Below are 13,518 nucleotides of genomic sequence, written 5' to 3'. Positions count from 1 at the left end.
CCCACAGCATGTGGCCCTAGGAAGCCTTGTTTGGAGCTTGGCTGAAATCATGACATCTCCATGATGTCTTTCTTTTTTTTTTAAATGCAACATGGTTATATTCCTCCTGATTTACATAGTAGGTCACTCGATGTAGACTTGCAACCTTACAAGGTACTAAAAGGCAGACAAGTGAAATTTAATCCTGGGAAGTGGGTGTGGTTATTAAACTAGGCTATTAATCAAGAGACTCAGCAGCATGTTTAGAAGACTAGAGCTGAAAACTTTTAATCCAAGAGAGACAGAAATCAACTTACAATTATTTGAGCATATTTTATTTGATTATAAGGGCATTGTAGTCAGGATAGCTTAGGCTTATGCTGTGTTAACAGCTCCCAGATATCAGTGGCTTAACATAGAAACATTCCTGCTCTCATGGAGTCTACTTGAGTGAGTGGGAAAGAAGGATGGAGAAAGGGTCCTGCTCTCTTATTCACCCAGGGACACAGGTTGATGAAGGCTCTACCACCTGGAATGGCAACACTTGTTCCAACAAGAGAAAAGAGAACTTGGAGAATCATGGAGGGACCTTTGAAACATTATTTCCTCCAACATTTCATTGGCGTGAATATTGGTCATGTAGCCCACCTATTTCAAGAGGGCCTAGGGACATAGTCCTCTGTGCGTCTGTCACAGGCACGCCCCAGAGCAAGGGGAGCCTAGAGGACCATCTCAGACGTGGTTGGAGCAGGTGGAGGAATGAAGGAAAAACCCCAGCTGGAGAAAGAGGAAAGATAACACACCTGCTCCCTAGTAAGTTGCCTGGTTCTCAGTCTGAGCTCTTCCAAAGTTCTGGTCATGAGACTTCCCTTGTGGTCCAGTGACTAAGACTTCATGCTGTCAATGAAGGGGGCCCAGGTTGGATCCCTGGTCAGGAAACTAGATCCCACGTGCTGCAATTAAGAGTTCACATGCCAAAACTAAAGATTCTGCATGCCACAGCTAAGATGCAGCAGAGCCAAATAAATAAATATTAAAAAAAAAAGTTCCGGTCATGTTGGAGTGACTTTTTTCCAATTGAATAGACAGGAAATCTGCTTCTGCCCAGAAGCCATTTTTATCTAATTATTTCACATAGAGTAACTCCTCTTCCATGACCCCGTCCCTACTAAGAATCCTAAGAGACACGTTCCTAAGAGCATCCTGCCAGAAGGGAGATGGAAGTGTAGTATTCTCAGATCCCTTCCCTTTGTTGTTCCATCTCTTGAGTTTAGTCTTCTAGCCAACAGCACAGCTACTCCCTATGACCAAATATCAGATAAGGAAACCAGAAGATGAAGGAGTCAGGAGAGAAGTAGCAGTGCAAAGGTGACCTGGCTGATTTCAGAGAGGACATGCCAGTGGGCGTTCTTCTCAAGCTCCCGGCAGACCACTGGAAGGCTGAGTTGAGCAGGATTCTTTTAAGAAAGCTAGATGGGATGAACGGAGAAGAAATTGTAGGGGATGTAGGGCTCTTTTGGCATTTTTATTTTGGGATGAGAAAAGAACTCACTGGTCATTTGTGATACCCGTGGATTGAATCACATTTTCCCACAAAGCAAGCCTGACAAAACCTTGGCCAGCCTGCTAGGGAACTCTGGAATGAGAACCACCCATCAGAGTTGTCCCCCATCATGTCAAACCGGCCAGGTTCTTCTGCCCCCACCATTGTCAGTCTCTGTGTGGGGCTGCCTTGGGAAGGGCATGCAATCACTGACTCATTTCTCAAAGGGTGTCTAGGCAGCACCGCTCCTTGTCGGCCACAGCTTTGTGCCCACGGCACTCTCCTTCCTTTCTAATTTTTTTTTTTTACCTGGAGAAGAAGTCCAGATATCTAGTCATATTGTAGAGTTAGGTTGTCTGGAAACTCCAGCAAATATATTTGGCTTGGATGGAAAGCCTGGGGTGTAATCAGCTTAGTTGGTGACCCATTTCCCCATCACTGGTTAGCGATTAAGCGGATTTTCTTCCCTGAGGTCTTTTATAGGGTATAATGTATACGATGAATCTTAGGAGAAGCCGTGGAATTTTGATAGTCATCAGAAGTAACAGTACCCCAAGTAAAAGAAAGTGACTGTCTTCAAGAGTCTGTTGGTGTGGGAGGTGAATTAAACTTTTTTGGGTACCTACTATATGTTAGATACTTTATTTTGCGTAATCTTAGTATTTCCTGGAAACACTAAACAGTGTTAATTTTCTCACTTTGCACAGAGAAATTCACTTTTCAAAGATTTCAAGATTAGGAAGCATAAGCTAGACAGAAGGCCTCATGGGACCAGATTCATAGCAGTCGTGCTAGCCACAACATTCCTTGCATCTAGCAAGGGTGTGGCTTAGAGCAGATGACCAATTTATATTTGTTGAATGAATGAAGAATGGCAAAGTATCCAGAATCACATAGAATCTCACTTAAAAAAATTTAACATGTGAGATACACTGCATTCAGGATAAGTTATGTGATTCAGGATAAGAAACATGCTTTGATTTAATCAGAAAGCAACAATCTTGTGGTTTAACCTCTGTATATGATGCTTCTCTGATTCTGGTCATCCAAGCAGCAGGTGAAGCTGTCTTAACTCACAAGACAAATGAATCCACCACATGCTGGAGATATTGCCACTGATAAGAGTGGTTCTAAAATTACTTTGTCAACCATCATCTGAATTTGCATTTAGAGACTGGTTGAAAGTTCTGGGTTTCAGGAGCCAATTGTGATTGATGAATTTTAGATGGATTCTGGCCAAATCACCTGAACCATGGTGCTCAGAAAAGCATTACTTGCTTGTTTCTCTGATCTTTTCGTATGAGACTGAGGGGAGGCAGTATCAGGATTGAATTAGACATCTGCCTGATAGTTTGCTCTCTGGACTGAAGAGCCAGAGAGTGAATTTTCCATCTAGTTAGGAGAAATAGCTCCCTCTTCTGGGTTCTTACTGAGCTTGTGATCTGGGCCATCACAGACCTCAGGGCATCCAAGGGCTTTGCTGTTGCTATGCTGACCTGCATCATTATGGATTACCAATAATAGGATTTGCCACTTGGAGGCTTGGACTGTACTTATTTAAAAAACTCAGAAGGTAGTTTCTTACAGAAGGCTATGGCTTCAGTTCCTCACTATTTCCTGCTAGTTCTGGTCTTTCTGGATTCACATGTGGCTCAGCCATCCTGTCTGCCAGGATGTGCCTGCTCAGAGGAGAGTTTCGGCAGGTGCGCTGGGCTAGCAAGATCCCAGAAGGTTGTGGGGGAGTGGGTTTTCTTTGGGGATGATATGGTGTGGGAGAAGGCCAAGATTTGGCAGGAAATCAGCAAAATCTCTTTGAAACTCACTTTAGTTGGTTTAGTTGGTGCTGAAGTTTGATAAACTTTGCATTTTTGCCAGAATGGGTCTAACTCAAGTGAATTGCATTTTTTCCCTTCTAATTCATACATCTAATACCAGGATGACCCTGATCCTACTTTCCAGACTCTTGATGTTCATCTCAAAGCTGTTCTGTTTTTTTTTTGTACAGGACTCTGAAGTGCGTATCTGTCTCTTTGGGCGAGATCCCAAGGAACCTTTGTGAAGAGTTCAAGCAAGTGAGAATTGAAAACTCACCCGTATTTGAACTGCCCCGAGGGTTTTTCATCAACATGCGCACTTTGGAGTACCTTTGGCTCAATTTTGACAATGTCACTGTGATCCACCCAGGAGCCCTGGAGCACCTGTCAGAACTGAAAGAGCTGAGACTGGAGGGGAACAAACTCCGTTCAGTACCGTGGACAGCATTCCGTGCCACCCCGCTCCTGAGAATCTTGGACCTCAAACACAACAGGATTGATGCACTCCCTGAACTGGCTCTTCAGTTCCTGGTCAACCTGACCTACCTTGACCTATCCTCCAATAGACTGACAGTTGTATCCAAGAATGTCTTCTTGAACTGGCCAGCCTACCAGAAACACCGGCAGTCTGGCCATGAGGCTGAGATTCTCTCCAGCATGGTGCTGGCACTACACGACAACCCCTGGTTATGTGATTGCCGCCTAAGGGGACTTGTCCAGTTTATCAAGTCCATCAGCCTTCCAGTCATCCTGGTGAATCCCTATCTCATGTGCCGAGGTCCTCTCTTCAAGTCAGGGCAACTTTTTCACGAAACGGAGCTCAGTGTTTGCACGAAGCCTCAGATCTCAACCCCCAGTGCCAACGTCAGCGTCCAGGTGGGACAGAATGTGACCCTGCGATGCCTGGCACAGGCTAGCCCCTCACCAACTATTGCCTGGACTTATCCCCTGAGCACATGGAGGGAATTTGATGGTAAGTGCATGTACCCTCTCCATGTATCTGGGGGGCTGGGGAGTTCTGTAGCAACCTTGTCCTCAGAAGAGAAGTTCTAAACTGGATCAATCATGAAGCAGGGGTGCAAGCAAGATTGGGACAGGCCTGAATTATACTCACTACGACAGAAAGAATGCCAAGATAGTGCCCCAGTATTGGCATTATTTTAAATGGTTGCATACAGATCTCTATAAGAACTATGATGTAAATACTATTACTAATATATTTACATATTTGTTGCATGTAGATCTATCAATATGATATTTATATTTGTTACACATAGGTGTATATAATAATATATTTATATATGTGTTGCATATAGAACTCTATGAGATGTAAGTATAAATATATATATTACATATGTATTTGTTGTTTACATATATATGTTGCATACAGTATATAAGACATAAATATATATTAGTTGACTTAACATACTGTATAAATATTATAAAATTGTATATGAACACATATATTCTTTGAAAGCCTTCTAGATGCAAAATACTATACTATTTTTAAATCATAGAATTTCTGACTAGAACTGAGTCTAGAGATAACTTATTACTTATTTCTTAAACTTTTCTGAGAAAACTCATCTGAGGTTCTTGTTTGAAATAAAATTTTCAGACCTCTCTTTGGAGATTTGGTTCAATTAGACCAGGGGAGACCCTGAGAACATTTGTTTTAACAAGTGTTTCCTCACTCTGTCATTCCCTAAACTCCAGCTAGCTCTTACCAGGCAAGGTTTGGAAGTCCTAGATATTGAGTGAATTTTACACTTCCTACCACTATGTTGATCAGACCTTATTGGCTTGAAGTTGCAATCCTGGGACCCAGGGAGAGACCTCCAGGGGTCCCACTGCTGGGATTCGAACCTGTCTTTCATTTCCTGAAGCTCAGGCTCTGCTTTCATACCTAAGAAGAAGCCATCTTTAATATTGACCCTGCAGGTTTGGAGCACATCACAAAGCCAGGGATGGCCTTTCTAGAAGCATCTTGACACTATCTAGAAGACAGCTGGGAATATCTAAGTAAAACTGGAGAAATACAGTCACTCAGATATTAGACATGGTGGCAAAACTCTGGAAAAAATACCTAATTAACTGAAATTTTGACTTTGTCCTATCATTTTGATTACATCTTATTGGCTCAAGGTTAAATACCAGTGAAGGAGAAATACAGCATTTGTTGTTGTGGCTTCTTTGAGAGTGGTGAGGTACATCCAGATGTTACCCCTTGTGATGCTTTATCATCAGTCTCTTTGGTATCATGTTCAGTCCATTCTCTCAATAATAGTAACAGCTAACACTTACTGAGCTGCTGCCGCTGCTGCTAAGTCGCTTCAGTCCTGTCCGACCCCATAGACGGCAGCCCACCAGGCTCTGCCATCCCTAGGATTCTCCAGGCAAGAACACTGGAGTGAGTTGCCATTGCCTTCTCCATTGTGTGAAAGTGAAAAGTGAAAGTGAAGTCACTCAGTAGTGTCCGACTCGTAGGGACCCCATGGACTGCAGCCTACCAGGCTCCTCCATCCACGGGATTTTCTAGGCAAGAGTACTGGAGTGGCTTGCCATTGCCTTCTCTGAACACTTACTGAGCACTTACTGTCAAACTTATGGAGTGAGTACTATTATGATCCCATTTTACTGGTGAGGAAATTGAAGCCAAGAGAATCTAAGCAACTCTACTTACTTAGTACATGGATTTTACTAATTTACTAAGTAAATGCAAAACCATTTACTTAGTAAGGGATAGATTCCAGGCATTTGGCTCCAGGTTCTGAGCCACTCTACCTCTGCAAAGTAAAAAGGCACTTCCTGAAGCTCATGATATTGTACAATCACACTATTGTGAGAGATCTCCTAGAAACCAGGGGATAGCTTGGCAAGGCTAAAGTCAGTTGGTAGGAGGAGCTAGTGAAGCTGAAAGAGTTCAGTCTTCATAGACAGAAGAACAAGGTTCCAGATCAATCGATGAGTCTGAACAATTCTAGTTATGGACAAGTTGCTTAATCACTCTAGTTCTCAACTTCCCATGTGTAAAAATTGGATACTTACCTTACAGGGTTGCTGAGAGGCAAAAGAGTGAGTGAGTGAAAGTCACTCAGTTGTGTCTGACTCTTTACGACCCCATGGACTACACAGTCCGTGGAATTCTCTAGGCTAGAATACTGGAGTGGATAACCTTTCCCTTCTCCAGGGGATCTTCCCAAACCAGGAATTGCACCCAGGTCTCCTGCATTGCAGGCAGATTCTTTACCCGCTGAACCGCAAGGGAAGCCCAAGAGGCAAAAACCTGGCACCAAACACATGCTTAATAAATGGTCACCACCACTTTAAAAACAACAACAAGAACAAACACCCCCTCCCACCCCCCCCCCCAAAAAAAAACAAACAAAAACACGCTAGCATTGCTGGACACTCTCCAGCTGACTGTTTATCAGAGAGATGTGTACCGGAGTTGTTTTGTTCTCTCTCCACCAGTGTTGACCTCGTTTACTGCAGAAGATGCTACTCTGTCTGAGCTGGTCATACCTGCGGCCCACCTGGTAGACAGAGGCAATTATACCTGCATGGCCTCCAACTCCATTGGCATGAGTGCCGTGGTCATCTCCCTCCGCGTGCAGCCCGCCCAGGCCCTGCTCGCACCGCGTTCTCTTTTCTCCCCCTTGGAGAGCAGTGCCTATGTTGACCTGCGGGTGGTCAAGCAGACGGTGCACGGGATCCTGCTGGAGTGGTTTGCGGCGGCGGACACTCCTGAGACGTGGTTCACGCTCTATATTGCGTCGGATGAAGCCTTCAGGAAGAAGGTGGTCCACGTCGGCCCGGGAATCAACACGTACACCGTGGATGATCTCCTCCCTGGCACAAAATACGAGATTTGCCTTAGCCTGGGGGGGCAGCCTCCACGCCAGGGCCGGTGTGTGGTCTTTGTGACCGGCCGAGACGATGGCGGGCTGGAGGGACGAGAGCGCCTGCTGCACACCACGGTGATCCTGTGCGCGGTGCTGCTGGCGGTGCCTGTGGGCGCCTACGCCTGGGCGGCCCAGGCGCCCTGCAGCTGCCGGGGATGGGGCCAGCGCTGGTGTCTGCACCGCAGGAAAGCCCCCAGGTGCCCCCCCGCGGTCCCAGAGCCCAGGGACGACCCCTACAGAGACCACACCGCCGTCTGTGAGGACGGCCTGGGGCCCGGAGGTGCTGAGCCTGAGGGGGACGAGCAGAGAGCCGGAGAGGGAGATGACCACCGGGGAGGACTGGTGTGGACCTCCAGCCCTTAAACTAATTCTCTGTGGCCGCTCAACTTGGCTCAACCCATTTATTCAGGAAGTGTTTATCGAGCACCGACTCAGTTCCAGGCTTTGAACTTCACACAACGGTCCTGGAGACATAGTCTTTGTTACCCTCATGGAACTGATGCCAAAGGAGCTCCGTCCAATTAATCATTTTATTATCCATGGTGACTGGAGATTAATACATGTTATTTTCTATGTAAATAACTGTATAACATTTATATGTTTACATGGAACATTAACATATAATACATTTCACATATGTTATCCCACTGGAGAAAGGTAGGCTTCTACCCCTTATTACAGGTGAAGAAGCAGACGTTCAGGAAGTTATAACCACCTGAGTCTGATGTTCTGAAAAAGCTGCCTTTGGGGGTGAAACGAGAGCTGGTGGGTGATGTGAGTCTCCACGCGTGGGTGTCTGTGTCCCCCAGAGCAGTCCTTGGTGCTGCTGAGAGCCTGGCATTGCCAGCACTAAGAAACCGGGGACTGGCTGCAGCCTGGGACTCATGTCTAGTGATTGTTGGAAACCAAAGTCATATGGCTTCCGGGAGCCATATCCAGAAGGAAAAGAATCTCTATAAAAGCATATGACTATTATTGTTGTTACTATTACATGATCCTGATTCCCACCTATTTTCTTGAGACTGTGAGATTCAGGCTTATTTGTTCAGCCCCGTCTTCCTAGTGTCTCAGTGTTGAGTATGACACATGTTTATCACATGAATAAGGATATAATGCCTACTCCTGTTTCCAGTTAATGTTTCAAGCCCTCCTATTAAACTCCTGAGAGGTGACTGTTTCTTCTTATCTACGCTCACGTGGAGTAGGGATCCCCATGAAACCCGGGAATGGCTCACTGTCCCTCCAGGCAGCTCTGTTGATGGAGGTCTTTCCCAGGGCTTAAACCCACATCTATGTCTTCACAGCTTCTCCAACTTGCCACAGGAAAAACCTTCTGAAGGTTCGAGGGTAAGCTGGCCTTCTTGTGACGTCCCCAGAAACATTTTCTCCCTCCCTTCTTCCTACCTTCCTTCCCAGTTCCTTCCAGATCCATCTTAAGTATCACGTCCTTCCAAGTAGCCTTCCTGGACTTCCCATGTCTGTGGAAAAGAAATAAGGAATAGAACAGGATGTGCGAGTTTTTGTTGCTTGCAAGCCCTTGGGGCAAAGGCTGACCTTTCTTGCTGAAACTACTGGACTCATCCAACCCCTGGACTGTGTTAATAATTAATATTGGTTGTAATGAATTTTTAGAAATTGAAGACAGCTCTCATATCAAACAAATTGTTCCATTAATTCTCATTTATTTTCTTCTGAGCAAGAAGTTTTTTTATGGAAAATTTCAATCATACCAAAAGTAGAGACACTCTTGTTCCTCCCTTTCAGTCAGCTTCAAAAAAAAAAAAATTTTTTTTTAACATTTTGAAGTCTTATTTCATCTAGTCCTTGCTCTCAACAGTTGATTTTTTTTTTGTTTTTTTTTGGAATGTGGACCATTTTTAAAATCTTTATTGAATTTGTTACAATATTGCTTCTGTTTTATGTTTTGGGTTGTTTGTTTTTTTTTTGGCCACAAAGCATGTGGGATTGTAGCTCCCTGAACAGGGATAGAACCCGCACCCCCTGCATTGGAAGGTAAGTCTTAACCACTGGACCACCAGGGACGCCTCTCAACAGTTTTTTTTTAACTGGAGTGTTTGCGGCAGATACAAAGCTTCACAGCTTACCTATGAATATTTTAGTTTTACCCCTAACAGATAAAGAAGTTTCAAAAAGACACACTCACAATGCCATTATCACACCAAAGAACATCCATTTTTGAATGATATGTATATAGTTTTATATATATATATATGCACATATGTATACAAACAACACACACATGTATGTTATATAACAGAGAATTTGTTTATGAGGAATTTCCCAGGATAAAGTTGGTGGAGCAGGACAAGAATGTACTTCCACTGGCCTCCAGGTACTTCACTCTGTAGGACCAAAGGCCATCCACAGTTCTTGGTGGGTGGGCGTTGCAGCCTTCATGAAGGGTCTGGGGCTAAAGTGAAGGCAGAAGTGGATGCTGTGGCCTCCATTTCTGGCAATGAAACCTTCGTGGTGGGCGTGGACAGAGGGGCAGGAGGAGGGAAAGGGGAGTAGAAGAGACGTGTAGGACGCGGGAGAATCAGGAGCATGTCCTGAGCAGGGGTCATTGTCGGCTGAATCTGTGAACTTGGGAATTTAGGGCAAGGGAACACAATCCACAGAGGAATTCTGAGAATCTGTCCCTTAGACTTTCCCTTAAAAAATCCTAGAGTAAAGATGTGCATTACTCAGACTGATCAGGCAATATGGTTAGTCAGTAGCATTGACTCTGCAGCCCAGTTTCCTGGGCTTAAATTTTGGCTTTGCTTCTTACTGGCTTTGTGACTCTATTTCCTTGTGCCTTAATTTCGTCAGCTGGAAAATGGAGATAATAATAGTAACTACTGCACAGAGTTGTCCAGATGATTATATGAATTTTTACATGTAAAGTTCTCAGAACAATGTCTGGCACACAGTAAGCCCTCAATAAATGTTACATCAGATCTTACTAGGCTTACATATGTGTGTATATGTAGAAATATATAGATAGATAGATATGTGTATATGCACACTATATATATATTCAGTCCTGAATATTCATTGGAAGGACTGATGCTGAAGCTGAAACTCCCACACTTTGGCCACCTGATGTGAAGAACCAACTCGTTGGAAAAGACCCTGATGCTGGGAAAGATTGAAGGCAGGAGGAGAGGGGAATGGCAGAGGATGAGATGGTTGGATGGCATCACCCACAATGATGGACATGAGTTTGAGTAGTCTCCGGGAGTTGGTGATGGACAGGGAAGCCTGGCGTGCTGCAGTCCATGGGGTCACAAAGAGTCGGACACAACTGAGCGACTGAACTGAACTGATATACACATAATGACAGAATATCTATGCTAATATCCTTCACATTAGTTTGCTCAAATTCGTGTCTATTGAGTTGGTGATGCTATCTAACCATCTCATCCTCTGTTGCCCCCTTCTCCTTTTGCCTTCCATCTTCCTCAGCATCCAGGTGTTTTCTGAATAGTCAGCTCTTCGCATCAGGTGGCCAAAGTATTGGAACTTCAGCTTCAGCAACAGTCCTCCCAATGAATATTCAGGACTGATTTCCCTTAGGATTGACTGGTTTGATCTCTTTGCAGTCCAAGGGACTCTCAAGAGTCTTCTCCAACACCACAGTTCAAAAACATCAATTCTTCAGCACTCAGCCTTCTTTATGGTCTAACTCTCACATCTGTACCTGACTACTGGAAAAACTGTAACTTTGACAATATGGACCTCTGTTGGAAAAGTGACATCTATGCTTCTTAATATGCTGTCTAGGTTTGTCATAGCTTTCCTTCCAAGGAGCAAGCATCTTTTAATTTAATTCACATTCTGTTTAATGAATGTTTAAGTAGTGTTCTGTGTAAATCATGTTTCAAAGATGCAGGAGTTTAGATTCAATTGTCAGGCTCTCGGGAATTTGTTTAGAGCTTAGACTGTGTCATTTTAAGGTAAGTGCCTTTGAGGCAGGAGACGTTTGTAAGCAGGTCTACTTGCTTTTAGAGTGAAGCTATTGCTGCTGCTGCTGCTGCTGCTAAGTCGCTTCAATCGTGTCCGACTCTGTGCGACTCCATAGACGGCAGCCCACCAGGCTCCCCCTTCCCTGGGATTCTCCAGGCAAGAACACTAGAGTGGATTGCCATTTCCTTCTCCAATGCATGAAAGTGAAAAGTGAAAGTGAAGTCGCTCAGTCGTGTCCGACTCTTAGCGACCCCGTGGACTGCAGCCCACCAGGCTCCTCCGCCCATGGGATTTTCCAGGCGAGAGGACTGGAGTGGGGTGCCATCGCCTTCTCTGGAAGCCATTGCTAGTCTTAGGTATATGTAGTTAGCAACCCGAGAGAAGTGTTTTGTCCTTTTTCTCTTTTATTTTTGCTTGTTAGAGCCTGTATCCCTAACACCTAGAAGAGGGCCTGAGACAGGTAATATGTATATTCAGACATTGTGTCACTGAAAGAAGGATTCAATAAATTATTAATAAATGAATGACTGGGCCTCACTAAGCCAAAGAGGTGCATTTGTACAATTTTATAACATCACCAACATCACTAGACTATTGATATAAAGCAAGGTCACTTACTTTATTGTTCAAGTTATGGGTACTTAAGCCATTGCCGCTTCATTCTAGAAACTAAGACCTTCTGAGCACTGCCCCTCCCCAGTTACTTCTATGAATCTCCTAAGGGATCCTCCCTGTGTCCACATGGCAGTGATTCGCCTTAGTCTTCACATGGCATCCTCCCCGTCCTCCCTGTCCATCCTCCTGTGCTTGGGCCTTTGAAGACTGTAGGGGAAGCATGACTGCCTGCCAACATCCATGCTGGGTGGGCCGACCTGGATTTTCTCAAAGCTTCTAGTCTTCATGGTGGGGGATGGATAAATTGGGAGATTGGGATTGACATATACACACTACTATATATAAAGAAAGTAACTTATAAGGATCTACCATATAGCACAAGGGAACTCTAATCAATACTCAGTAATGACCCATATGGGGAAAGAATCTTAAAAGAATTATTCATATACATACATGCTTTTATGTATATGTATAATTGATTCACTTGGCTGTACAGCAGAACCTAACACAGCAGTGTAAATCAAATATACTCCAATAAAAATTAATAATAATTTTGAAAAAGCTTCCAGTCCTCAGAGTAACAGAATTCCTGCAGCCCCCAGAGAACTGGGAGAGTGTGGCTCCTCCCCAGTTCTTGCCATACTTGACCAGTTGGACTCCGGGGGCAGCCACTGAGTACAGAGTCCCACAGGCGCTCTTAGGGGCATTCTCATCAACTCCTAACTCCCTGGGCAGGTGGATGCTCAAACGCAGGCTGCAGGGCTGCAAAGGTCACAGATGTGGAGTCTGCCCACCCTCCCCCACTTCCTACTGTCCACTCTCCTCTCTTCTCCTAGTACCTGGGAGAGGTTTCCAGGCCCATCAGAGGGTGGAAAACATCCTGGAAGCAAGGATAAGCAGAAGGAGCCCTCCCGTCCGGGTATGATGCTCTAGCATGGGGATCATCAGCCGGCCTCAAATGCCCTCGTGTACAGCTAAGAATAGCGCCTGCCTCCTGAGCTTGCATCAGCAGAAACAAAGCTGGTGGCAGGTGCTTTGCATAGATTAGCTCTTGTCATCCTCATAGCAGTGATTTTCTGCACTATGTATTGATGAGGAAAATGAGGTCCATGGAGGCTTTGGTGTCTGGCCCCAAGTCACACTTAGGTGGCAGAGCCAGGATTCAGACTCAGGGCTGTCAGACTGTAAAGCACAATGTTATTTCATATAATTAGAAAGTCTGAGCTCAGCCACAGGAAAAAACACACACTGTTCTACAGACTCCTTGGAGACCCAAGAGAGGGCCAGCCTGCCCCACCTGTCACCCTGCCTCCCAGCTCCTTACCTTAAGGTGTGACATTGTGCTTGCCCCAGTGTGACTGGCCAGGCATTCCCTTCCCCTGCCCCCACCCCATCCCCTGCGGTGGCACTGGCCCACGCTCACTCCCACTGGTCCGGGGTCTCCTCCAGTGCCACCACCTTTGCGGGTCCCTTACGGGTCCACCATATCTTCCTCCTCTTTCTCAGCATGACTTGTGCTGGCAATGAGGCACTCTGCCCATACTTTCCAGCACAAGAGTTGCTCATGTGCCTAGTTTCCAAGATTGACTCTGCCTTGGTTCAAGTTCCCGGGCTTGTCCTGGAGCTCCACTCTCCACCCTTGGGCACTGATGCTCTCCTGAGCTTCCAACCCAGTGCCACTGTCCCAGAGACG

General features: G+C 45.2%; 1 protein-coding gene across 1 annotated transcript; it reads left to right on the top strand.

Annotated features, from left to right (window-relative positions):
- The first annotated feature begins 2,987 nt into the window (after window positions 1-2,987).
- Window positions 2,988-7,604, top strand: LRIT2 (leucine rich repeat, Ig-like and transmembrane domains 2). The gene is made up of 4 exons (XM_006072373.3): window positions 2,988-3,225; window positions 3,528-4,309; window positions 6,392-6,415; window positions 6,805-7,604. The coding sequence occupies exons 1-4, from the start codon at window positions 3,116-3,118 to the stop codon at window positions 7,602-7,604; spliced, it is 1,716 nt and encodes a 571-aa protein (XP_006072435.3). The 5' UTR covers window positions 2,988-3,115.
- The last annotated feature ends 5,914 nt before the right edge of the window (window positions 7,605-13,518 follow it).

Source organism: Bubalus bubalis, chromosome 4, assembly GCF_019923935.1.
Source record: "Bubalus bubalis isolate 160015118507 breed Murrah chromosome 4, NDDB_SH_1, whole genome shotgun sequence".
Taxonomy (NCBI): domain Eukaryota; kingdom Metazoa; phylum Chordata; class Mammalia; order Artiodactyla; family Bovidae; genus Bubalus; species Bubalus bubalis.
Note: the sequence above shows the minus strand (reverse complement) of the source record. Positions and strands in the feature narration are given on the sequence as shown.